General features: G+C 42.4%; 2 protein-coding genes across 2 annotated transcripts; both read left to right on the forward strand.

The window, feature by feature from the left end:
• The first annotated feature begins 104 nt into the window (after positions 1 to 104).
• On the forward strand, positions 105 to 7,799 carry dis3l2 (DIS3 like 3'-5' exoribonuclease 2). Its single transcript, XM_088396751.1, has 21 exons — positions 105 to 276; positions 659 to 1,411; positions 1,509 to 1,639; positions 1,909 to 1,962; positions 2,051 to 2,152; positions 2,291 to 2,381; positions 2,540 to 2,601; positions 2,693 to 2,922; positions 2,998 to 3,171; positions 3,306 to 3,385; positions 3,454 to 3,566; positions 3,701 to 3,808; positions 3,918 to 4,151; positions 4,242 to 4,321; positions 4,442 to 4,625; positions 4,751 to 4,837; positions 4,976 to 5,123; positions 5,216 to 5,346; positions 5,675 to 5,779; positions 6,080 to 6,184; positions 6,270 to 7,799. The coding sequence occupies exons 1-21, from the start codon at positions 120 to 122 to the stop codon at positions 6,369 to 6,371; spliced, it is 3,231 nt and encodes a 1,076-aa protein (XP_088252877.1). The 5' UTR covers positions 105 to 119; the 3' UTR covers positions 6,372 to 7,799.
• Positions 7,800 to 8,722: 923 nt separating this feature from the next.
• LOC148387925 (unconventional myosin-VIIb-like) lies at positions 8,723 to 24,032 on the forward strand. The gene is made up of 52 exons (XM_088396749.1): positions 8,723 to 8,838; positions 9,028 to 9,057; positions 9,191 to 9,292; positions 9,707 to 9,859; positions 10,411 to 10,479; positions 10,557 to 10,672; positions 10,741 to 10,868; positions 10,983 to 11,125; positions 11,295 to 11,408; positions 11,589 to 11,742; positions 11,985 to 12,061; positions 12,157 to 12,276; positions 12,914 to 13,056; positions 13,138 to 13,348; positions 13,424 to 13,559; positions 13,709 to 13,875; positions 13,941 to 14,081; positions 14,217 to 14,375; positions 14,821 to 14,913; positions 15,143 to 15,237; positions 15,429 to 15,513; positions 15,597 to 15,698; positions 15,787 to 15,903; positions 15,980 to 16,090; positions 16,159 to 16,269; positions 16,338 to 16,574; positions 16,657 to 16,878; positions 16,950 to 17,105; positions 17,296 to 17,358; positions 17,433 to 17,557; positions 17,722 to 17,848; positions 18,172 to 18,291; positions 18,396 to 18,569; positions 18,687 to 18,914; positions 19,065 to 19,232; positions 19,404 to 19,521; positions 19,710 to 19,836; positions 19,913 to 20,064; positions 20,137 to 20,315; positions 20,464 to 20,573; positions 21,229 to 21,344; positions 21,460 to 21,613; positions 21,684 to 21,839; positions 21,936 to 22,041; positions 22,197 to 22,310; positions 22,403 to 22,490; positions 22,578 to 22,678; positions 22,755 to 22,940; positions 23,111 to 23,227; positions 23,342 to 23,425; positions 23,564 to 23,683; positions 23,759 to 24,032. The coding sequence occupies exons 2-52, from the start codon at positions 9,046 to 9,048 to the stop codon at positions 23,849 to 23,851; spliced, it is 6,600 nt and encodes a 2,199-aa protein (XP_088252875.1). The 5' UTR covers positions 8,723 to 8,838; positions 9,028 to 9,045; the 3' UTR covers positions 23,852 to 24,032.
• The last annotated feature ends 323 nt before the right edge of the window (positions 24,033 to 24,355 follow it).

Here is a 24,355-nt window from a genome sequence, read left to right on the forward strand (position 1 = left end):
TTTAATCTTTGCTGCCCTCTAGAGTTTTTTTCCCTGTTTAAAAAGTCAAGCTTGTTCATTTGTATAGCTATCCCGCAACATTTTAAAAGAAAACTCGAATAACAGTTTTTGATACGTATATGATTAAATCTAAGGGAATATTACACTTTGATTCACTCTGGGACTTTTTGTGGAATGAAGCGTGCGAATTTCGTATTTTCCACAATTTTCATGAACGCGTCAATTTGACAACAGCGGAAGTCAATGGGTCAAGCTCGGGGTTCGTGTTCGTAAGCGGTATGTTTGTATTGATTGTAATTAAATGATTGCTCAAATGTTTTGGTGTCCTTGATTAGCGGTCACGATTAAAGGTGCATAGCGCGTTGAACGTTGACTAATTCTTCATGTGCGGTAAAACTAATGCTCAAACGAACGCTAGCACCCGGGTTAGCGGCTAAAGTTAGCTGGTAATGTTCACTCACAATAATTGTCACCTTGAGTTGACTTGCACAGTCATCATCCTTATGCTTGTGTGGAACTGAAGAATTCCCATTGTTATTATTACCTGGCTTTAGAGCAGTCTATATGTGACGTTTACTTAACGATCGGAGAACTGTTATGCCATGAGATGGATGACTCATCGTTTATTTGTCGCATTCGCTTTCTCGTTTGTCCTCAGAGGCTTTTATAATGCACATGGATTCTTCTCGGCAAGCCAAGAGGGTCAACCCAAAACGTGAGGCGAAAGGCAGTCAAAGTGAGTCGAAAGCTCCCTGTCGCAAAGATGCCTATGCCAGACTTCTGAGCCAGCACCGCAGCAGCACCTTCACAAAGTTTCTGGAGCAATATGCCAAGGAGTCATCTCTCCCCAAAGAAGATATTAATGGACCGAGCAGACTTCTTCAAGCTCAGAGTGACAAGATGAGCATACCCCAAGGGAAAAGGGATCTAATGCCAAATCATCTATCGGATTCCAGTGACTTTTCCCCTTCTTCCTCAAAAGATAAAGGCGACGATAGCTCCTTGTCAATGTATATGGTGAAATTGAGCATTCAAAATGCACAGAATGACAGCGAGAAGAAGCCAGGTGTGTCTGAGAAGCACAGGAAGGCACAAAGAAGGGATACCGCCACTAGCCAAGATGGTGACATTGAGTCAGGAGAGGAGCTAAGTTCTTCAGACCCAAATGATTCCAGGAGGCAGCAGCGTCAGCGGAAGAACAATAAAGACACCAGCAAAGAAAACCTCTCCAAAGGCATCAGCCACTTTGTTGAGAATGCCCAAAATAAGGCCAATCTAACTCAACTCGAACACGAGGAGACAAAGAACAAAAAGAATCCATCCAAGCAGATGGAGGAGGGGAAGCAAAAAGCTCTAACATCGAAATGTTCAGGTGACAGTCATGATTTCAACAAAGTACAAAAACCTACAGGTATATATATATTAGAACAAAATTCAGATGATGCTCATGAATATATTTGGGGTGTCATTTTTAACAATCGGAGAACTTGCATTTAAATTGGTTTCAGCGTCCAATGCCAATTCACCCGCAGACAAGAATAAGAACAAAGGAGGCAGAGGATCAAGGAAACAAGTGTTCGAACCCTATATGACTGCTGAAGAGGTTTCGCGGGGGCTTAAAAGGGGGCAACTTCTTCAGGTACGCTCATTGTTTAGATTGTAGCAGCATTTGGGAGCAGGGATTAACCTAAAAGTACTATAGTGTGCACAAAGATGTGAATTTTTCTCATAAAAATGTACAGGCATTCATACAGAGCAATGTTTTATGATTTAAATTGATTTGAATTTGTATTTGAGCCCAATTTGCCTGATTTGCCCTTCTGCTACCACAATAGGAGTAAGTGTGTCAAGCATGTATCGTCTATTGCAAGATTATTACATAATCCAAATTGTTTTTTAATTTCTCAGGGACAATTGCGAATAAACCCCAAGAAGTACCATGAGGCCTTCATCCTGTCTCCTGTAAGTGAATCTTGGCAATATTTGCCGCTAATGCGTTTTTCCAAAATCATTGGATTGATTTTTTTTTTATTTTTTTTTTTTTAAACAGGATGATACACGAGATATCTTTTTGGATGGCATAATTGCTCGTAATAGGGCATTAAATGGAGACATAGTCGTGGTGCAAATCTTACCTCAGGAACAATGGAAGGTATTCTTTACTTTCTTATTGATCCATCCACGTAAATGTTTTCAATCCCCGCATACGGTATAAACTGTGACAGTAATTTCCAAAAGTCGACGTGAAATTATAGACTGTTTCAACTGATTGAAATGTTTATCCACATAGGTGGTGAAGTCTGACTGTGAGGGAATCAGTGAGGCAGAAGCCCATAAGAAAAACCTCATCCAAAAAGCCCAAAAGAAGATTGTACAAGCAGGTTGGTTGGTTGGTTGGTTGGTTGGTTGGTTGGTTGGTTGGTTGGTTGGTTGGTTGGTTGGAATATGCTGGGGATTACCGTATACTACGATTTAATTTGAATCCATTCGTCAAATGAAATAAAGGATCTTTTTTCTTTTTTTTTTCTTCACTTTTCAGACCATCTGGAAAACACCTTCACACCACAGTCCACGAGTGAAGTCTTTCAAATGACTGCTAAAGTAAGCCTTCTACATACGTACATGATTCTTTTTCTAAACGCGTCTCAACTCTCCCTTCCTTATGACACCTTTCTCATGGTCAACGTATCAGGTGGTGTACATTGTTGAAAAGAAGCACTCAAGGGCTGTGACAGGCTCTCTGAAATTTCTACCCGACAAGCCATTTGCAATGTTCTCTCCTGTGGACCACCGCGTGCCCAGGATTAACATTCCCCTGTCCGATTGTCCAGAAGATTTTATCTCCCGCCCTGATGATTACGCCAACACGCTCTTCATCTGCCGCATCACCAATTGTCCGGCTGACAGCAACTTTGCAGAAGGGTGAATATTGCCGCGTCTGTGCTGCACATTGATTGTCATGTTAATAAACTCTCCTCCTGCTCTTTGTTCCATCAGTCGACTGGCGAAAACTTTGGGCCAGGCTGGGGAAATTGAGCCGGAAACAGAGGGCATCCTTATAGAGTACGATGTGGATTTTTCAGAATTCTCCGATAAAGTCGTAGATTGCTTACCCAAGAATTTGCCTTGGAACATCCCACCCGAGGAGCTGGCCAAGAGAAAAGACTTAAGGTGGGACTTGCACTGTCAGTCCGCTTCTGCTGAAATAAACTAAGTGAATAACGGAAGCCCTGAGATTGACTGGCGGTCGCGCCAAACTTGCATTTAATGACTACGTTTATTTATTTATCGTCCGTCGTGTTTAGGAAGGAGTGCATTTTCACCATTGACCCAGCGACCGCCAGAGATTTGGATGATGCCTTGTCCTGTAAACAGCTTCCAGATGGTAATTTGCACTTCAACTCTATGACTTGGGGTCTTTTTATTCTCAAAGTATATTTGTGTTCAATACAGGCAACTATGAGTTGGGGGTCCACATTGCTGATGTCAGTTATTTTGTGGAGGAGGGCAACGATTTGGATCAAATTGCCAGCCGACGAGCCACAAGTGTATATCTTGTCCAAAAAGTGAGTAACGTATCAATTATGAGTCATTTAAATGGTCTCCGTAATCACCATCCTTTGGTGTCTCCAAAATAGGAAGGGATCACTTGAAGCACGGCCAGTTGCCTCGAACATAAGCTTGTTCTTTGTCACTCTAGGTCATCCCTATGTTGCCAAGGCTGCTTTGTGAGGAGCTATGTAGTTTGAACCCTCTCACTGACAGGCTGACCTTCTCCGTCATTTGGAAAATCACACCTGAAGGAAAGGTATGTTTGTAAGAGATGAGTTTATTGGTGCCGATGAGAAGCCATGAAAACTCGCACTGTCTTTTCATCCCCGTAGTCTTCTAATTTTCATTCGTCTTCCCATGGCCAGATTCTGAGCGAGTGGTTTGGGCGCTCTGTGATTCGCTCGTGTGTCCAGTTGAGTTATAATCATGCTCAGAGTATGATTGAGGCCCCTGAGAAGAAGTTTGCTGCCCAAGAGCTGCCTCCTGTGGACCCAGAGCACGACATTGACGTGATCCACCAAGCAGTGCTCGACCTGCATTCCGTTGCAAAGAAGCTCAGAGCTCAGCGTTTGTCTGGAGGAGCGCTCCGATTGGACCAGGTGAGTTCTGCTGAAGGTGATGTCTTTTGTGGGGTTGGATTCATTGATTTGTCTTCCATTTAACTGAAGCACTTTTTGTCCTTGTTTCAGCTGAAACTCTCTTTCCAATTGGACAAAGAGACAATGATGCCCCAAGGCTGCTACGTTTACGAGTACAAAGACAGTAACAAGTTAGTATTGGTGCTACTGAACTGTATGTCTGAATGGCAAAGTGTGATTTTGATATCGATTGGATTGCATTGTTACTTGATCTAAATGTCAGTTGTCGTCGTTCCCGCCCCGTTTTCTAGGTTGGTTGAAGAGTTTATGCTCCTGGCTAACATTGCCACAGCTCACCGTATTTACAAATGCTTCCCTAAGCTTGCACTGCTCAGACGCCACCCTCCACCCAAGACTAAGAAGGTGGATGAGCTACAAGAGCTGTGTGATGAGCTGGGCTTAGACATTGACATTTCTTCTGCCGGCGCATTGAATGTTGGTATCCACAGCAATTGATGGTTATCTTTCCAGCACTAACAACTGCTGGAGTCAAATTAGGTAACGGACCTCTTTTCACCAATGTTTTTTTGTTTTGTTTTTTTCCTTCCAAAAACATGCAGAAGAGTCTACTTTCCATTCTTGGTAAAGATGAATATTCCATTGCCCGGAAGGAAGTGCTCACCCACATGTGCTCCAGAACAATGCAGGTTAGCTCGATTGTGTGGTTTGTCAAAGTGGGCAAAAGGAAAGCTCATGAAAACTTGCTGCCACCAGCCATGTGTGTACTGTATCCATGCATCACTAATGATCATTTTTCTTTCGCTCTGGACTCTTTTGTTTTCTAGATGGCAGTGTACTTTTGTGCGGGGGTATTTGAGGAGGAAAAGCTTTTTAAGCATTACGCCTTGAATGTTCCTCTTTACACTCACTTCACGTCGCCCATCAGACGATACGCTGACATCTTGGTGCACAGACTGCTGGCATCTTCACTGAGTACAGTATATTGTTTCAACACAATGCACCTGTAAATTTCATTTTTACCTTCTTATTTTTGCTCATGTTTTCGGCTTTGTTTGCTCATTCAGACTGCGGTCCCAACTTAGCACTGTCAACAGAGGAAATCCAAAAACAGGCTTCACGCTGCAATGACAAGAAAACTGCATCCAAGAGAGTGCAAGAGCTGAGCTCTGAGCTCTTTTTCGGAGTTTTTGTAAAGGTAAGAAACAGCATTTTGTCAAATCTGATGGCATCCAGTATTTGTACCTTGCGAAGCTTCGTTTTTACGCAGGTATCCAGCAGTATTGTTATGCGTGTAGTTTGCTGCAATCCTGAGAGTGTGTATCCAATGCCGAATTTTTATTTCTTTTTATTTTATTTTCATTCGGCATGCTCAAAGCAAATGATTAGAGACGGAATCAAGAAACAAAGAATTATTGTCTCACGGTATCTAACGTTAAGATTGTGTTTTGCTGATAATTGCTCCATTTTCGGCCTATATTTTCCATTGCTGTTTTCAGATATTATTTTAAGGCTTTGTTCAACAGGACTGTGGCCCCCTGGACTCCAAGGCCATGGTGATGGCCGTGTTGGACCAGTCCTTCGATGTGGTGGTTCTGCGCTATGGAGTGCAAAAACGCATCTACTGCAAGGTTGTCCTTTCTATACTCTCCATACCACCATGCTGTGCATCAATTGTGCCATCTTTCATCTTTAACAAGGGCAGGCATTGTCAATGTCCTGCCAGCTGCTCAGAGGAGCTCCTACTGCTTCTTCTCATCCACCATACTTTTCGGAAACAAAGACGTGGCAGCTGAGCTTGGCTACCAGATACGCCAGGCGTTTGATTTAAAAAAAAAAAAAAAAAAAAGAAACGGGGAGAAGAGCGTGGCAGAACACCTCTGCGGCTTGATTTATTTCAACTGAAGATTATTTTTTTCTGTGATGATCAGTCTGTCACCGGCCTGGCCTCGTTCCATCATCGCAAGGTCAGGAAACAATCTGAGCTGACTCTCCTGTGGAAACCAGAGGACCCACAAGCACGTCCATTTGAGCAGGTGAGATTCTGACTGATTGGAGTGGCTATTCAGAACATGTGTTCTTTTAATGGGGAGGGTTGATGACTTGTTGATTTCCCCACAGGTCATTTCCATCTTCACACTAGTAGAGGTGCAGCTCAAAGCCGACGGCGTGCCCACAAAGTACAGCGCGTTCCTCAAGAGGCCCAATGCGATGCCCCACTAAGTATTTGACACGTCATGGAAGCAGTGTTATTGTTTTACACACGGACACTATCGTGCATCGGACGTTGTAACTTGAAGAAAGAAAAGCTAAAAAAAACTTTGTGAACTTGCTAATTAATGCTAGTATGCCGATGTGTAGTGCAGTATAGTGTAAAAGGTAGAAAAGACAGATTACAGACACTGTATTTTTAATTTACTCCAATATATTTTATAATCTTAGGATACAGGAAGTTCTTTTGGTAAAATCTAAATTATTGTCGTGAGTTTTTATAGGTTTTGGTGGTGGCTTTAGCCCCAAGTACATGAGTTTTTACTCATTTAGGTTCATACCGCAAACAGCATTTCCAGAAAATGGCTTGTACACAAAGCTGAAAGCGCTGAAAGCAAACTCTTGCTACTCATTTGTCCGTTAACAGGCTCAATACGATGAATCGCTGCTTGGTTTTTATGTTAAGATTTGGGGTAAACTTGAATATAAATTGCTGCTGAACATGGTTACCGTTTTACGCTGTCTTATAGCTAGTTTTCTTTTTTTTTTTTTTTAAACCTTTTAGACATTTTGACCTTTTACTTTTGAATAAGTCTCCGTTGTACCTTACAAGTACCTCCAAATAGTTGAGCTTAACTGAACTGTGCCATTTTATTTGAAACAGTGTTTTCTTATTTCTTCTTTTTATGATGCATGCATTGCTTTTGTTTTGCTCAGTCTGAGCTTGAAATGTATTTGGAAGGTCCCATGCCATCAAAATATTGGGAGGCGAGGCACTTCCTGAACATTAAAGAAGAAGAATTATAGAGCAGAATAATTCGTTGCAAAAATATAAGCAATGTTGCTGCGCTAGCTGCTTGAGCCCTAACAATTTGGCGTGGGACCATTAGATAAAAAACAAAAAAAAACATGTTTACTTGGCATATAGCTGTCAAATGGAATTACTCTCTTCTGAGGTGTCACCGTCATATCTGATTTAATTCTTACCAGTATTCAAAGTATACAGGACTGTCTTGGAAAATTAGAATGTTGTGATAAAGTGCTTTATTTTCTGAAATGCAGTTAAAAAAACAAAAATGTCATACATTCTGGACTCATTACAGATCAACTGAAATATTGCAAGCCTTTGATTATTTTAATATTGCTGATTATGGCTTACAGCTAAAGAAAACTCAAAAATGCCATAATCAGCAGTATTAAAATAATAAAAGGCTTGCAATAATTCAGTTGATTTGTAATGAATCCAGAATGTATGACATTTTTGTTTTTTAATTGCATTTCAGAAAATAAAGCACTTTATCCCAATATTCCAATTTTCCGAGACAGTCCTGTAGTTGTCTTACTCTGCCTTCACATCAGCCATTTTTAACGTGCATATTTATTTTATTGTGAAATTGTCATGAGGAAAAAAAATCGCAATAAAGAAATAAGAACAGAGAACTTTTCCTATTGCGGCAAACAATCTTTGTATCACACGTCAGTCAACATGATTCATGCTATCATAACCACACCTATGTTGTACAAGCTGCGATAAATCCTTCATTCTTTTGTTTGCCGATTGCTATTTTACATGAGTAGTTTTGCTTTGATTTTATGATGACCTTTTGTCAAATTCAATTGTCTTTCTATTGTGTGCAGCGCTAAGAAGTGATCATGTCTACACTTGAGCCCCAAGAGCAACATATGCTTTGCTTTGACCTAACAGTAGCGTACATTCAACGGATTGGCTTCTGGAAACTAACTGCAAAAGTAAAACAAAATAAAATCCATCTCTAGGTGTTAGCAAACATAAATGACCTCACTGATAACCAGCCCATGCATGCATGCTCCCATAAGACAACAGTAGATTCCCTCTCTGTTGATTAGTTTTATCTCCTATTTACATCTTTATTGCCTTGACAACCTGAGAGATTCTAGACAGTCACACCTCATATAGTACGTCACCAGGGTCCAAAGTCTGCGTATAAATTAATTACAACACTCAGTTTGAACCCAGTCAAGACACAATTCCAGAAGGTTGTTTAATAAGTTATAGTAACGTCGAAATTGCATGTGATGATGCCACTGGCTTTGTACGGTTGACTCCAAATTTGAGTTGATGACATAAATGCCAGTATTTATTTGAATATTGAAGGACATGGGTGCACTACGGTCATTCAGCACATAGAAGCAGTAAGCCTAAATGTTTTCATTCGGATCATCGAATGGATTGGGCCTGTTCTATAAGCCCCCTCCGTACCCCCTCCCTCCCTCCCTCCCTTTTATGAAATGAGTGATAGGACAGGTGTATTGCAAGCAGCCAGCCACCTTCTACCCTACTGCCTTCTGGGCCTGTCAGTACAAAGTCAAAGTGCCATAAAATCTATTTGCCTGAGTGTTTCCTCCTACTCCGCACTAGGACAACCGGGACGTAGAAAGCAACTCTGCAGGAGGCTCAAATAAGGGTTTTTATGAAGAACAGTCATACAAGAATTGAAAGGTACATTTTCATTCATTTTGTGAGTGCTAGCAGACTGATTGGAACTCAGCTGCTGATCATTTCAGGGTATCCATTTTTAAGTGCTACTGTCAACTGTCAACGGCTGCATTTGGTTATACGCTTTGGGTTGAAGCTTTGCTCTTTAAATGAAACAAGCTGATTATTAATCATGTTTGTTTTTAATGCTAGGAACATTGAAAATCGGTGATGCTGAGAAAGGTGAGGCTGAAAGACAAGTCAAGCTTATTTCATTATATAAGACCCGACCGAACTTTTATCATTTTTTCCGAGAAATGAAAAAACACATTGTGAATTGATGATACAGCATCTGAATCTTACTTGTGGTTTTTAGGGGGAGTGGGTTTGGCTGGACTCGGGCAGCGGAGTGCCAATCGGAGCTAAGGTCAAAGAAACGCCAAGCGGTCGGCGTTTATTGGTGGATGATGCAGGAAAGGTGAACCATTCTCAATCAACTTGAAACTCTGTGACATGAGGAGGGATGGTCGGGTATTGATACCAGGTATCGGTGCCGACTGACATCAGCATGATGTCATGGTATCGGTACTCGCCACGTTGACTCGTATCAGCTGCCCTAATGTGGCCGTGTTACAATACAACCAGAAGTTAGAGTCGAAGAATAGAAAATGAGTTTCGTGCAAATTGAATGTACAAAAAGCATTTTTAAAAAATGAGCTGTCATTGTTTTTGAGGGAAATTTGATGTATCAAAATTAAAACTGGTATCAATGCTTCTTATCAGTATCGACGACTTCTCAAGAATTGACAAGACATCAGGTTGCCATTCCAAAGTACATTTGTCCGCAGCGCCACTGCATTCCCTGACTTGCGTGTCTGTTTCTTCTACCCAGGAACACAGTTTGTCCCCAGAGCAGGAAGCCTCCCTCAAGATCATGCATCCGACATCAGTGGAGGGGGTGGATGACATGATCAAATTGGGTGACATGACAGAGGCTGGCCTACTACGAAACCTGATGATGCGCCACAAGCAAGGAACCATCTATGTAAGTAACAAAAGTACTTGTTCGAAGAACAAAGCAAGATTTTTGGGATGGGGGTGTACAAGTTATAAAGTTGATTGGAATCTTTATACAGCTTGTAATATTTTCCCACTACCTCATAAATGTAGCTCTGCTATCTTGACTGGAATGGTCTTAAGTTTGTATACTGGGCTACAGATATGACTCCTGCTCCTCTCATTAAAGTACAGTGTGTCATGAGAATAAGGAAGGGCATTGAAGGAGTGCATTTCCAGCAGCACACCTTTGGAACTTTCCCTCACGAGGTTAACATTAGGAATGGGCAACTGTCGATACCAGTTATTGGCGCAGATACCATTTGTATTTCACGGTATCGGTGCTCGCAATGCAGGTCGATACCGATATCGGACGCTCTATTGTAGCTATTTTACCATCAGAAACTAGAAGGCATGTAGTAGGTATTTTTATTGTACTTAAAATTCAGCACAAGCCAATTTCAACCCTAACTGGAAAAAAAAAAAGTGAAATAACCACCTGGCGTTGAATGTGTTAAGGTCTTTTGATTTATTTCCCAGACTTACACAGGCTCAGTTCTGGTGGCAGTGAACCCATACCAAGTTTTCCCCATATATTCAAATGACCAGGTGAGCTGTCAGTACCTTCATATTCAATTTGATTTGGAGTTTTAATGCCATATATTTCATCTCTTCCTTTCATTCAGGTCAAACTGTACCGTGGTAAAAAGCTCGGGGAACTCTCTCCACACATCTTTGCCATCGCTGAATCCTGCTACTTCAACATGAAACGCCATCTTAGGAACCAGTGCTGCATCATCAGGTTGCGTTCGTATGATTTCACTTTGGTGAAGGTCAAAGCTCATTTCAAGCTTTGTTTCTCTTTCAAAGTGGCGAGTCTGGCGCGGGCAAGACTGAAAGCACAAAGTTGATCTTGCAGTACTTAGCAGCAGTCAGCGGTGAGCTCTCTGAACATCACATTGCAAAACAGATCTTGGAGTCCAACCCGATCTTGGAAGGTACTACAGTACTCAATAGGACCAATCCCATTCTTAATGAATCAATTCTGTTACAATTTAAATCCAAAATGGCCTATTCTAAAACCTGTTATGTGACATCTAAACTTTGCCAAGCTTTCGGAAATGCCAAGACCGTCAGGAATGACAACTCCAGTCGTTTTGGGAAATACTTGGAGATCTTCTTCAAGGAGAGTGGAGTCATTGAAGGCGCACGCGTGGAGCAATACCTTTTGGAGAAATGTCGTGTTTGCCATCAGGTGAGGCAACTAACAAAGCCGCTTATCTCTGTTCATCTCTCGTGGACACTGAGATATGGCTGTAAACACACTCTCACTGCTGGAAGACATGTTGCTGCAGAAGACGTTGATCGCTACTGATAATGTGGCAAGGCTTTATACACACATCAAATTATTTTCTCCACCTCAGGCCCAGGAGGAGCGAAACTATCACATCTTCTATTGCATGCTGGCAGGAATCACAGCAGAGGAGAGGAAAAGTTTGCGTCTAAAAAATGCACAAGATTACATATTCCTCACTAAGGTACAAATATGAAGAAAAAAAAACTATTTTGTCTATTTCTAAAAATGAATTATTCATTGAGAATCTTATTTGGATTGATTTATTACCCAGACAGGGTCTTGATTCACTTCACAGGCATTGCGCAAGCTCCATTTGAACATGGTTAACTGTTCTGCAAGTAGACCTAACACTGTTTTACAGGGCGAGTGTATCACATGTGAAGGGAGGCAAGATGCGGAGGACTTCAGGCGTATTCGATCTGCCATGAAAATTCTAACCTTCTCCGATCAGCAGTGTTTTGAAATTCTCAAGCTACTTGCAGCTATATTACACCTGGGAAACGTCTTCTTTGAAGGCAAGTGCCGTTTTAGAAATTGACCAACAACTAAATATATGAGATGATGTCATTCAAATATTTTCTGTGCCATTTTAATCCCAAATGACTTTGACTTCTAAATTTGACCCAGCAGTGCTTCTAGTAATGTACACAGACTGACACATGTATCCTCGCCCACACACACACATTTCTTGATCAATGTAGCCATCAATTGTGTAAACTGAACTACCGTTGTTTTCATTGTGTTTGGTTTTCTGCAGGAAATACACAAAATAACATGGACACCAGCGATGTCAGCAACTCGGAACATTTTAGCATTGCAGCATCTCTGCTAGAGGTTTGTCTAAATTGCTATCCTCTGCAGCTGTGAACATGTATTGTACCAAAAAAAAAAAAAGTTAATTTCCATTCTCTTGTGCATGTTTCCTACAGGTTGAGAATTGCGTGCTGGCCAACAGTTTGACCAATCGTTCCTTTATGACCAAGAGAGAGATGGTGACGAAACCTCTTGACTGTGAGCAGGCATCTGCATGTCGAGACGCCTTTGTCAAGGTCTGAACCACCAACCCTGACATTTTGGTGTCTTTGACATTTGACGTTTTATAGAACTGTTGCATATCTTGTAGCATCATTCTGCCAAAAAAGAAAAATGATGAGCCAACGCCTCTCATTAAAGTTCCAATGATCATCGTCACACACACATCTGGGTGTGGTGAAATGTGTCCTCTGCATTGAAGCCATCCATCCCCGTGTGATTTTGATCCTTCCCCTGGGGGAGCAGTGAGCAGCAGCGGTGCCGCCCGCGCTCGGGAATCATTTGGTGATCTAACCCCCCAATTCCAAGCCTTCATGCTGAGTGCCGAGCAGGGAGGCAATGGGTCCCATCGCAATAGTCTTTGGTATGACCCCGGCCGGCCGGTTGAACCCACAACCTTCCAGTCTCAGGGCAGACACTCTACCACTAGGCCCACTGAGCTGGTCTCATCCAGCATTATTGTCCTCAGGCAGTCAATGTTCCTCCCGATGAGCAAATTGACTTTTAGCATCCGTAGGTGTGACGACGCATCATCCTATTTGTTTTTATTTAAGAGCAGCAACTATTTGCCTTTCATTTGTTCACATTTGGCATTACTATCGACTCAGACCTAATTGGACGGTGATGTGTGTGTGTGTGTGTATTGTCTCGTAGGCAATCTACAACAAACTCTTCCTATGGATCGTTGGAAAAATCAATGGCGTCATCTACAAAAGAATCACTCACCAACCCAAATCATCCTATCTGTCAATCGGCCTGCTTGATATATTTGGTTTTGAGAACTTCGAGATCAACAGGTCATAAGACTTCCAGTACTACTTCTAGCATGATTTCATCAAATTCACCTGCAGAATTGAACAAATGTCACCTTTCTCCAGTTTTGAACAGCTGTGCATAAACTTTGCAAACGAGAAGCTGCAGCAGTTCTTTGTAGGTCACATCTTCAAGCTGGAGCAGAAGGAATATCTGAAAGAAAACATTGTGTGGAATAACATCAACTTTGGTGACAATCAGAAGATTCTGGATCTTCTGGCCGGGAAACCCTGTAACCTTCTAGCGCTGATTGATGAAGAGAGCAATTTTCCAAAGGTGCTCTTGTACCGCATCAGCTGGATGCTTTGACTGTACCGTCCGTCATACTTACGATGGTGCTTTACATGACAGGGCTCCGATCTGACGATGCTTATCAAAATGAATCAGCAGCATCATGAGGACAAGACCTTTATTTCTTCAAAGAGTGAACATGACACTGATTTTGGAATTCACCATTTTGCAGGCATCGTTTATTATGACTCCAAAGGTAGGCAAACACATTTCCAATTCAAAACCAAAGAAAGGACGACAAGTACTGGTTTTATTTTGAAGACTTTTGTCGAAGAGTAGAAAATGAATGGATGGACGTACATTATCATGATAGTTTGGCTTAAAAAACGTGTTTTTCTTTTTAAGGGTTCCTTGAGAAGAATAGAGATGCTGTAAGCTCTGACATATTCAAGATGGTTGACGTGTCCACCAACAAGTTGCTTCAGCAGATTTTCATGCCAGAGCCTTCAATCAATGGAATGAAGCTGACCAACAACCAGCGGATTATGATCACACCCAATAATTCCATGCGGGTACGGAATTGCTTTGGAATGAAAAAGTCGATTGTCCCATTTGTGCCGCCTTTTTCTTCGTGCAGTCCCCTCGGGACAACCGCAAGCAAGTGCCGACCCTCAGCGGTCAGTTCCGGCAATCTCTGGACGCCCTCATGAAGGCTCTCTCTGTCTGCCAACCGTACTTCATCCGCTGCTTCAAACCAAACAACAACAAGCAGGCTGGGGTGCGTAGAAACATGACTCTTTTGTACCAAAACGCATTTCAGTTCACTTCCTGCTTCTCCAAAACTCATTTTGCGCTTACTAATCCCGACTAAAATGCTAATTGCCAATTTGCTCATTTGTTTTTCCACTCAAAGGACTTTGACCGAGAACTTTGTATGCGTCAGCTGCGATACTCTGGCATGATGGACACCATCCGCATCAGGAAACTGGGCTATCCCGTTCGCCACACCTTTGTGGAATTCTTGACTCGCTACAGAGTGCTCCTGAAGACGACCGTGTGTGACCCCAAAACCGTGAGTCACGTTCTGGAACCGATTTTGAGCATGGGCATCGTCCTTGAGCTATATACGTACCTTCATTCGGCACACCTGCTCAGATCCACTTCCCGAAAATGCTGATGATGATTCTCATTTTGCAATGACATCGTCTGATAAGGACTGTTGTAGTTTTTATTTGCAGTGGTTGAGAAAACTGCACTCCATCATCCTGTACTGAGATTCAAAACTGCAAACTACTCTCACAGTATCGTCTTATTGATCATTCCATTGAAAATCAAATCCAAACTTGGCATTATTACCTTTTTAAAGGCTTCTTTCGTTTTGGCTGTAATTCCATTGAGCAAGTTGACCTAATGGAGTGGCCATGTTTCTTTCTGCTTGATGTTACGTTCGCCACGGATGAACGGAGGCATCGGTCGGCGCGTTGTCAGTATTCATCAATTAAATGTTCTCTCCACAGAACACAGCTGCTGCCTGTTGCGACGCCATCTGCCAGACGGCGTTTAAAACACCTGACGAGTGGAGAATCGGAAAGACCAAGATTTTCCTGAAGGTTCTGAAACCATTTTTTTAATATGATCATTTGAATGACAGTAAAGTAGTAGTCTTCAAAAATGTAGTATCTATCTCCAGACTAAAGTCTATAGTATCTGAGGCATTTTTTATTTCTGCTTTTCACTTATTCTGAATCTCTTGGAATTTTTTTATAATACCTGGCAATCTATTGCTGAGATTTCCTGGACAAATTTAGACTTTGCAAATGGTTTTATTTTTTTCTCCAGGATGCTCATGATGCTCTGCTGGAACGCCTGAGGGAAGAAGAACTCAGCAGGAAAGCTCTTGTGATCCAGCGATTCATGCTGGGATGCAAGGACAGGTGCAATTTTCATTTGAAATATTACTCATATACTGTAAAAGATCATTTGAGACATTTTGGATAATAGCAAATACAAACAATGCTTCTTTTCATGGAAATAATCATAATAATAACGATAATCTTGTTTTCCTAAACGTTATGGTCGATGAGGTTAAATCACAGCTACAACTAACGCTCTGCCTTCTCTCTAGAAAGTCTTTTCTAAAGAAGAGGAGGGCGGCTGTGGTGTTGCAAAAACACTGGAGAACTTACAGGGAAAGCAAAAGAAGACTAAAGGTATGATTTTGAGCATAGTCTCTGACATTCTACTGTTATTTTGGCACCAGCAGTAACCAAAATGTCTCCCACTCTTGCTCTAGATCCTACAAGGTTTTGAACGCCTGGTGTCGAAAACCCGTGGTCGGAAACTTCAGGACCAATTTGGAAGGCAACGATCAGCAACACTCATCTTACAGACTCGTGTATGTTGTCTCCATGATGCTTGCACACAGTACTATGTAGCGACAATGTATTTATAAAGTGCTGAGTCATCACTGACACAATGCGCAGCTACGGGGTTACCGGGCAAGGAAGACTTGGAAGCATAAGAGAGAAGCAGTCATACTTCTGCAGGCTTACACCAGAGGATTCCTGGCAAGACGATTATTTGCCAGCAGGAGGATTAAGGTAATGCTGCACCTTGTGAAAATAGAAAGACTTTTTTTTATACACATACGTATATTATACTCGATTTTCCACTTAGGGCCTGTCTGACCCACCTCCACGTGGTCGGCTTATACCAAAGGAGCACGGGACTGAAGATGACATTGCCCGGGAGCTGAAGCGCAGACAAGATGCCAGCATGAGGTTTAAGGTAATGCTGCACCTTTTGAAAATAGAAAGAAGCATTGTATGTTTTCTTATACTTGATTCTCCATTTAGGGCCTCTCTGACCCACATCCGCGTGGTCCACGTACACCAGAGGAGGACGGGACTGAAGATGACATTGCCCGGGAGCTGAAGCGCAGACAAGATGCCAGCATGAGGTTTAAGGTAATGCTGCACCTTTTCCAAATAGAAAGAAGCGTTGTATGTTTTCTTATACTTGATTCTCCATTTAGGGCCTCTCTGACCCACATCCGCGTGGTCCACGTACACCAGAGGAGGATGACACTGAAGATGACATTGCCCAGGAGCTGAAGCGCAGACTAGAAGAAGTCGTCATACAGGCTCAACAAGCTGATGAGGAGCTTGAGCCCGTCACTCCGATGGATTTGGTGGAAGAGGAAAGAAATTCGAGGACCATACCTCTTGTGACAATTACAAAGTATGAAGAATTGGAATCAGAGGAAATGGAGGTTTGCTAAGATGTCAAGTGACTCACGTAAAACAAGTTGAAAACTATATACAGCCCCACATGTGTTTATTTGAATTTTATAGAACGAAGAGACCAGGTCTGAGATGAGCATCGCCGGCTCAGACACAGCAACACCGACTCCATCGTTCGACGAAGAGGAGGACGAGTTTGAAGATCTCACAGACGAGTATTCATTCTACAAGTTTAGCATTCTTCACTTCCAGGGCGATGCCAGCCACACACACATCCTAAATCAGAGACTCAGGAAGCCTCTTCTGCAACACGACGATGAGAGTGACACGCTGGTGAGTAGTCCAAGTATGTGCACTGTGTTTGCTCCATTTGAACATCCTCCTTCCCACCCGCCACCTCAAAGGCCTGTCTGACCATATGGTGGATTATACTCCGATTCATGGGGGACATTCCCGAGCCCAGGTCTCAGGATGCTGCATCTCAGGCCTCTCTCAGCATTTCTCGCCATCTGCCTCACAGGCAAGGCAGGAGGCTGAGCAGCTTGGTGGGACTCGACCAGGTAAGAAAGGAACAATGGGAAGCCTTTCATTTTGAAAATGGGGTATTCAATTCAAAACATGCCCTTTTAAGTCTGAGCATCATGAATTAGATTTCAGACTAAGTGTGACATTTCTAAAAAGGAGCAAATGATACGATTGTATTACAAATAGCCCTCTTTACTGCGTAAATACAGTTTGCGTATCTTTTAGAAAATACTAAGGAAGAAGAAGAAAAAGCACGGAAACAGGAAGGCCTCGACTATTCTTGAGGAGGTCAGTCTGCGTAGCCCCAATCTTATTTACGGTTTTGACTAGAAATGAATCATTTCCATTTTGTCACAAACCAGCCGGAGAGCTTCGCGGAGGATGAGGAGGTTTTGATCGGAGAAGGTCCTACTTTGGACAGGCCACTTTCCCCTCTGGAAAAACTGCACATTATTGTTGGATACGCACTCGCCAAACAAGGAATAAGGTGTGAATATGGCTTATCTTTATAATAGCTCATCAACAAGGCACAAGATGTCCATTCCTTTTTTTTGTATCATGATTTATGTATGATTTGTTTCGTTATTATATTATGACATGTATTCTATTATGTATTGCCTATTGTTGATCTTGTTTTTTGTTTCCCCACAGAGATGAGATTTACTGTCAGATCTGTAAGCAGCTGACGAACAATAGAAACCGAGCAAGCCGTACGCAAGGATGGGTCCTTCTGTCCATCTGTCTGGGGATCTTTCCCCCGACGAACTTCTTCAGCAAGGTCTGTTTCTGCCACGTTAGAAACGACTACAAATAGACTGACTCCACGACTGATGGTTAAATTCTGAGGAAGAACGACGAAAGGCATTTGTTGCACAGTCATGTGTCTCTGTCACATATTTAAAAATCAAAAGAATAACACCTGGACTTAAAATATAAAGTCTTATCTAATGCCAAAATCCAATTCAAGTTGAATTACACCCATTCGTTACAATTGTGCACTAAACATGAGTACATTTTTGATTCAGGCACTTGACTAAGTTCCCTACTGCAGGTTTAGGTTTTTTTTTTTAAAATGATGACTTTAATTGTGTCTGATTTCAGTATTTGGAGACCTTTATCCGTAAGGGGCCAAGCGGTTATGCTGAATATTGTAGTAAGCGCCTGCGTCGCGTCAAAGCCAACGGAGAAAGGAAAGAGCTGCCCTGTTGGCTGGAATTACAGGTACATCATGTCTTGTCTTGAGCTGTTTCATTGTCGAGTCGCAAATACATTTGGTGGTGGCAAGAGTCAAAAACACAGACTTTTTCTTCTTCCCCTGCTGACAGGCTGTGAAAGCCTTGGAGCCTATCGAAACCACCGTGACTCTGACAGATGGCAGTAATGTCAGCTTGCAGTTGGACTCGGCCTCCACCTCTGCCGAGGTCTGTCAAGCTTTGGCTGACAAGATTCAGATGCGAGACACCTATGGATTCTCCCTCTACATTCGTTTTTTTGACAAAGTGAGCTTTACTCCTTCTGGTAAATAGGAGAGGGAGGGATTTGACTCCAGCCCGACGTTGCTAAATCTCACGTCGACCTTAAGAGGCACTCTAATCCTTTTGACCTTTGGACTCCAGATGTGGTCTCTGGGCAGCTGCGGGAAGCATGTGTTGGACGCCGTGTCACAGTGTGAGCAGGAGATGAGGCGGCAGGGCAAGCAAGAGAAGGACACCCCTGTGCAGTTCACAGTCCGCAAAGAGCTGTTCACGCCGTGGCACAAGTGCTCTCAAGACTCCATCAGCACCGATCTCATTTACAAGCAGGTCATTCAGGGCATCAAGTCGGGAGAGTACACGTGTGACAAGGTGAGCACGTGTCAATTCGAGTGACAGGTATACATGGATGCAAACAAATATACATTTGGCTTTGTTTCCTGTGTATGCTCCGTATTGTGACCCCCAAACCAAAAAGTGCTTTGTGTACGCTAGTCACTAAAACAACATTGCTCCCCTCAGGAGGATGAATATATCCAGCTGGCTACAATGCACTATTATATCCAGTACGGCTCCATATACAGCAAAGAGAATGTCCAGAGGGTGGTCGAGGACTGCATTGCTATACATCTGATCGAGAGCAAATCCATGGCAAAATGGATCCAACTCATCAGCTCCGTGTACTTGCAGGTAAGTAAAATGTATATGACCTTCCCCTGCTTCAATGCCAGATATGTTGGGCTCACTTACACTAACCAGTATGTGTGCAGACATCACATACAAACATAGATAAGATGCATTCTGCATATTTCATACATTTGGTTGTGTGAGTCTTGGGTATTTTCTGTCCCTTTTCCACAGGGTGCTTACACAAAGGGGACCATGAGCAAAGAGGTCGTCAAAGGAGAACTTGTCGACCGTGCTCGAGTGGATTGGCCGGTCTACTTCTCCAAGTTTTATGACGTGACAATGACGTCAGGTGAGTCAACATGAACACGCTTATATAGTACCCAAGATTACGACGTGGGGCTGCAACCGATTACGTAATGGCATTTTCATTCATTTTTAATTGGGAATGACGATTTGAGATGCTGATGTTTACACTTGCAAGTGCGGTCACGTTAACAAATGAAACGAGTAAGTCAAGGTGCCGCTGTATGTCCACAGGACCGACTTTACCCAAAAGCAGGTTTGTTGTGGCTGTAAACTGGAATGGCATTTTCTTCATGGATGGAAGAGACAAGAAACTCCTTGAGTTGCCTTATGTGGAGATAAAAGAAGTCAGACTGTTGAGGTATGGCTCATATTTTCGCTTTTGCTTACAAGCGTTATCATTTTTGCTCCAACATGCTTCATGTTGGGCTTTTTAGTAACCAGTCGGTGAGCGTAGTGACAATTCGAGGTGAATTTGTCCTAATGTGTGGCGAAGCTGATGACATGGCCGCACTTGTTGAGCAAAACTTGAGTGGACTACTAGCTCGCTCGGTGTTTGCGCTCACCCAGCAGGATTCCAATAAATCAGGTAGGAGCATTTTTACTAAACTAACAGACACAAACATGAAGAAACTCTTACCTCTGTGACCCCCCCCAACAGATGACCCCTCATTCTTGGCCTGTAAACAAGGAGACCTCTTGTTGGTAGAAAAGGATGAAAAATCCTCGAACAAGAATGTGGTCAAAGCTACAAATCCCAAGACAAATATCAGTGGTCTTGTCTATAAGAATGCATTGCAGTTTCTTCCAACACTCAGCAGACCCACTGATGACATGATGGTACTGTATATCAAAGAAGGTTTTATTTGGCCAAGAAGTATTGTGTTGCAACTTTTGGGCCAAATTCCAAATGATAATATCTACTGATAATGATTGAAAGTGGTCTACAACAAATGAAGCTTCATTTTCGTTTCATTGACACTATCAGGAGCTGCTCAGTCCACACCAGAGGGACTCATCCATGACACAAATTGGGCCCCAAAGAGAAGAAACGGTTGCTCCTATCTCTCTAAGAGAGTTTGCACTTGACCATTTTAGGTGACTTTTTTTTTTTAAGTGCTGTACAAATACGAAACTTAATGTTGTTCAATTGCTGTACGTATGCGCAATTTACGTTAAAATGCAGTCGTTCACAAGAAGGATGTCAGTTGATTTCGCAAACTTCTATGGCTTTCCTGTTAATCATTGAACAGATATTCTGTTGCATAATCAGTCTTTCTAAGAACTGCTTTGCATTTCTTGTGCTTCCAGTTGATCAACTTTTAGCACATGATACAATGCGCAGTCAGAAACCGCATTTTTATTTTTACAATAATGACCTTTTCAGATTTTCTGTTTCAAAGTGATCCACCATCCCCCCGTATCATGATACATGGCCACCGTGTTTTACTGTCGACTTCTTGCGGACAGCTTGGCGTCACATGTTTTTTTTTTTTTCCTCCAAAAGTTCCAGAACTTGGTCAACTCCATGCAACATGACTGTAGAGAAGTTCTCAGAATCAGTGGTGACATCACCAAAATTTGCAGTTATAGAGTAAATGGGTTTAATTAGAAAAAAATCTGACAATGCGCTAAATATATATATATTTATTTTTTAAACAGCAGTGTTTCCAATGCATTTGTCTGTTTTAAAATAACGGCTCTTATGAGTACCCCAAATATTTGTATAAATGTCTTCCATACACTTTTACAGACCTCTAGGTAAAGAAAGGCTGTGGGTGTGTTCAAGAGAACTGCTGAAGCAGCCACTCATGAAGAGTCTGGTCCGCAACTCTGAGCTGAACTCCATCGCCTGCAATTCCTTCACTGATATCCTCATAAACAAGTGCCGTTGCAACATCTGCTTTAATAAGAGCGTTGGCGTTAAACAATGCAGATTTTGTTCTGATGACTGTCCGAGTGAGTCCTTGACGTTGGTCGCTACCTATTTTGAAGTACATGGGCGACTACCCCATCAAACAGGTTCGCAGTCCATTAGAGTTGACCGACCAGATCTTCGGCCCTGCTACGCAACATGAGCTTCTGCAGGATGAGATCTACTGCCAGATCATGAGACAAATGACCAATAACGGCAACAGGTCATTTGCATTTTGCTTTGTATTGCTTTGTAATAGCGACACCACATGGATGAATATTTGCTCCCCGCAGGTTGAGCATGGAGCGCGGATGGCAGCTGTTGTGGTTGTGTTCAGGCTTGTTTCCTCCCAGTCCCGAATTGATGAGACACGTCCAGCGCTTCCTGGAGTCACGACCCAGAGAACCACTAGCTGCAGGATGTCTCCAGAGGCTGCAGCAGATGCGCATGTCGGGCAGCACTCGATTTACCTTTGGATATTTACACTGTCGCAAACCGCCATATAAGCTTTGAACTTTTTGTCTCGTCATGTTTGATACGGTTAGTAAGGAACCCAGGAAACATCCTCCACCTCTGGTCGAAGTCGATGCCATCCAGCAGAACAGCACTCACATTTTCCATAAAATTCACTTCCCGAATGACACAAACGATGTAAGTCCTGAACCTCCCCTGGATTTAAACGTACAATTTGTATCGTTCAAACCGATTCCGTATCCATCTTAGCAATTGAAAGAAGAAAACAAAATGTTCTTTTTTTTTTCTTCATTACAGTCATTAAACAAAATGTTCTTTTTTTTTCATTACAGTTATTCGAGGTGACATCAACGACCACAATCCAAGATCTGTGCTACAGTATTGCTTCTCAGCTAAAACTGACCTCACCAGACGGCTACGGCCTCTATTTGAAAACAACAAATAAGGTTTGCAAGTTTGGCCTTAAGCGGTCAACAAGGACAAGGTGGTAGAAAGTGCTTTCTTTCTAAAAGGTTCCATAATTTCCTTCTAACTTCAGATACTGAGCTTGACTGAGCAGGAATATTTATTTGACAGTTTACGAGAGGCGACTACTATTTCAAAGAAAGGGAAAAAAGTGAGAGAAAGTAAGGCATCGCATCGCATCGTGACGACACGCTCTTTTGACTCTGTCTTTTCTTTCGTAGCTTGTTTCTAATTGACTTTTTCCTTAGCGGTCAACTTAGCCTACGCTCTGATTTTTAAGAGGAAGCTCTGGTTCAATGTGCTGCCAGGTAAAGACTTGGTTGCAGACCTCACCTTCCATTTCCCGCAGGTATCAAATCTCGCACTCTCTTGCGCTCCAGGTTGTAATGAATCATTTTCAACTGATACATTTGATCAAAATAAAGGAGATGCCCAAATACCTCACGGGGTATCACAAATGCAGCAAAGAGGATATCATCAACCTTGGTGGGCTGCTCTTCAGAGCCAAAGTGGATTCTGACAGGTCACAGTTTGTCATGATCCCCAAAATGCTGAAAAACTTGCTCCCTGCTGACCAGATCCAACACGCATCTCCGGAGGAATGGAAGAAGGTAACTGAGGATGCATGGCATGGGAAGGGAAGGGAAGGGAAGGGAAGGGAAGGGGCGTTCCAAAGGGGACGGACGGACGGACGGGGCCGAGTGGATGCGTGCATACGCTCAACCTGACTGTTTTACATGCCGGGAAAATAAATGACGTGTCATTTTGCTTGCTCTTGCAGCACATCATGTCATCCTACAACAAGCAGAGTGGCATCACAGTGGAGGAATGCAAAATTGCCTTCCTGCAAGCCATAGCCAGCTGGCCAACCTTTGGCTGTACCTTCTTTGAAGTTAAAGTAAGTTGTGAGGATGAAAGACACATTAGTCGCCCGCAGGCAATTCTAGCGTGGATGCAAATTGTGTAGATGATTCATGGTGACATTTCCATGATGACATTTCCATTTTTGCAGCAAACATGTGAGTCAAGCTACCCAAGTACGGTTTGGATCGCTATCAGCAAGCAAGGTGTAAGCTTAATCGACCCAAAGTCCAAGGTATGCATGCACACTCGTGTTGGCAAGTGGGACTCGGCTCAATTTTTTTTTTTTTCTAAACATGCAGGTTCACTACATTGCCACACTTTTTGTTTCGTAACATTGGTGACCAAAAATGACTTATTATGAACCTCGCAGGAGTTGCTGGTCATGCATCCATTCAGTCGCATCACAGAGTGCCACAGCAAAGGTGACTACTTCCAGATGACCATCGGCACCGGGGTCCGAGGGAACGTCTTTGTCTGTGAAACTTCGCAGGTAAGCATCCCAATCATTTCTGCCATGTTAATATCCTGTTTTTCAATTTCTCATCACTGGTCTACCATGTTTCAGGGTCACACGATGGAGGACCTTCTCAGATCGTATGTCAGGATGTATGAAAGGCAAAGGGAGGCCTTTCGATCCAAAAACCACATTTTTACTTGAGCTGCTGTGATTAACAAAAACTCCTTTGACCTCATAACAAGGCAAGAATATTCCAGGTTTCCTTTTGTCTTTCTCATAATTCCAATTCCTACTGTCATTTTGAATATATGAATATTTTCCTGTATTGTTTGACCAAGATCATAAATTATGAACACAATAAATGTCTGGCTCAAAGTGTCAATCGTAAGCAATTTTTTCATGACTCATTTATTTGCGTGAATTATTCAAACTTTTTAAGATTACAGCTACTGCTTAAATTGATTTTATATGACACTTAAGACTCACTACTTACCACTTGATATGACAAATCTTTCCCATTTTCATTTCGATAAATAACATAGCTTACCAATATAGCATTAGAAACATCTCTCAGTCGTTTAAACTGCACTACCAACTCAATTAGCAACATCATTGAAGTTATAACTCTCTGGCAGTGTCCATCCTTTTAAGACACATTGATACACTGAATCTTAACTTTGTGGTCACATATGTATTCTATCGTTC

The sequence above is a fragment of the Syngnathus floridae genome, chromosome 14 (genome assembly GCF_059516105.1).
Source record: "Syngnathus floridae isolate MCC-2025c chromosome 14, RoL_Sflo_1.0, whole genome shotgun sequence".
In the NCBI taxonomy this organism is placed as follows: domain Eukaryota; kingdom Metazoa; phylum Chordata; class Actinopteri; order Syngnathiformes; family Syngnathidae; genus Syngnathus; species Syngnathus floridae.

Bases quoted from the DNA above. Each gene is read 5' to 3' on its own strand.
- LOC148387925 (XM_088396749.1), top strand. The intron at 11,743-11,984 runs GCAAGTGCCGTT...GGTTTTCTGCAG, and splicing joins GGGAAACGTCTTCTTTGAAG to GAAATACACAAAATAACATG. The intron at 22,042-22,196 runs GTAAGTCCTGAA...TTTTCATTACAG, and splicing joins TCCCGAATGACACAAACGAT to TTATTCGAGGTGACATCAAC.
- dis3l2 (XM_088396751.1), top strand. From the start codon at position 120: ATGATTAAATCTAAGGGAATATTACACTTTGATTCACTCTGGGACTTT. The intron at 3,386-3,453 runs GTAATTTGCACT...TGTTCAATACAG, and splicing joins CTGTAAACAGCTTCCAGATG to GCAACTATGAGTTGGGGGTC. The intron at 5,780-6,079 runs GTTGTCCTTTCT...TGTGATGATCAG, and splicing joins AAAAACGCATCTACTGCAAG to TCTGTCACCGGCCTGGCCTC.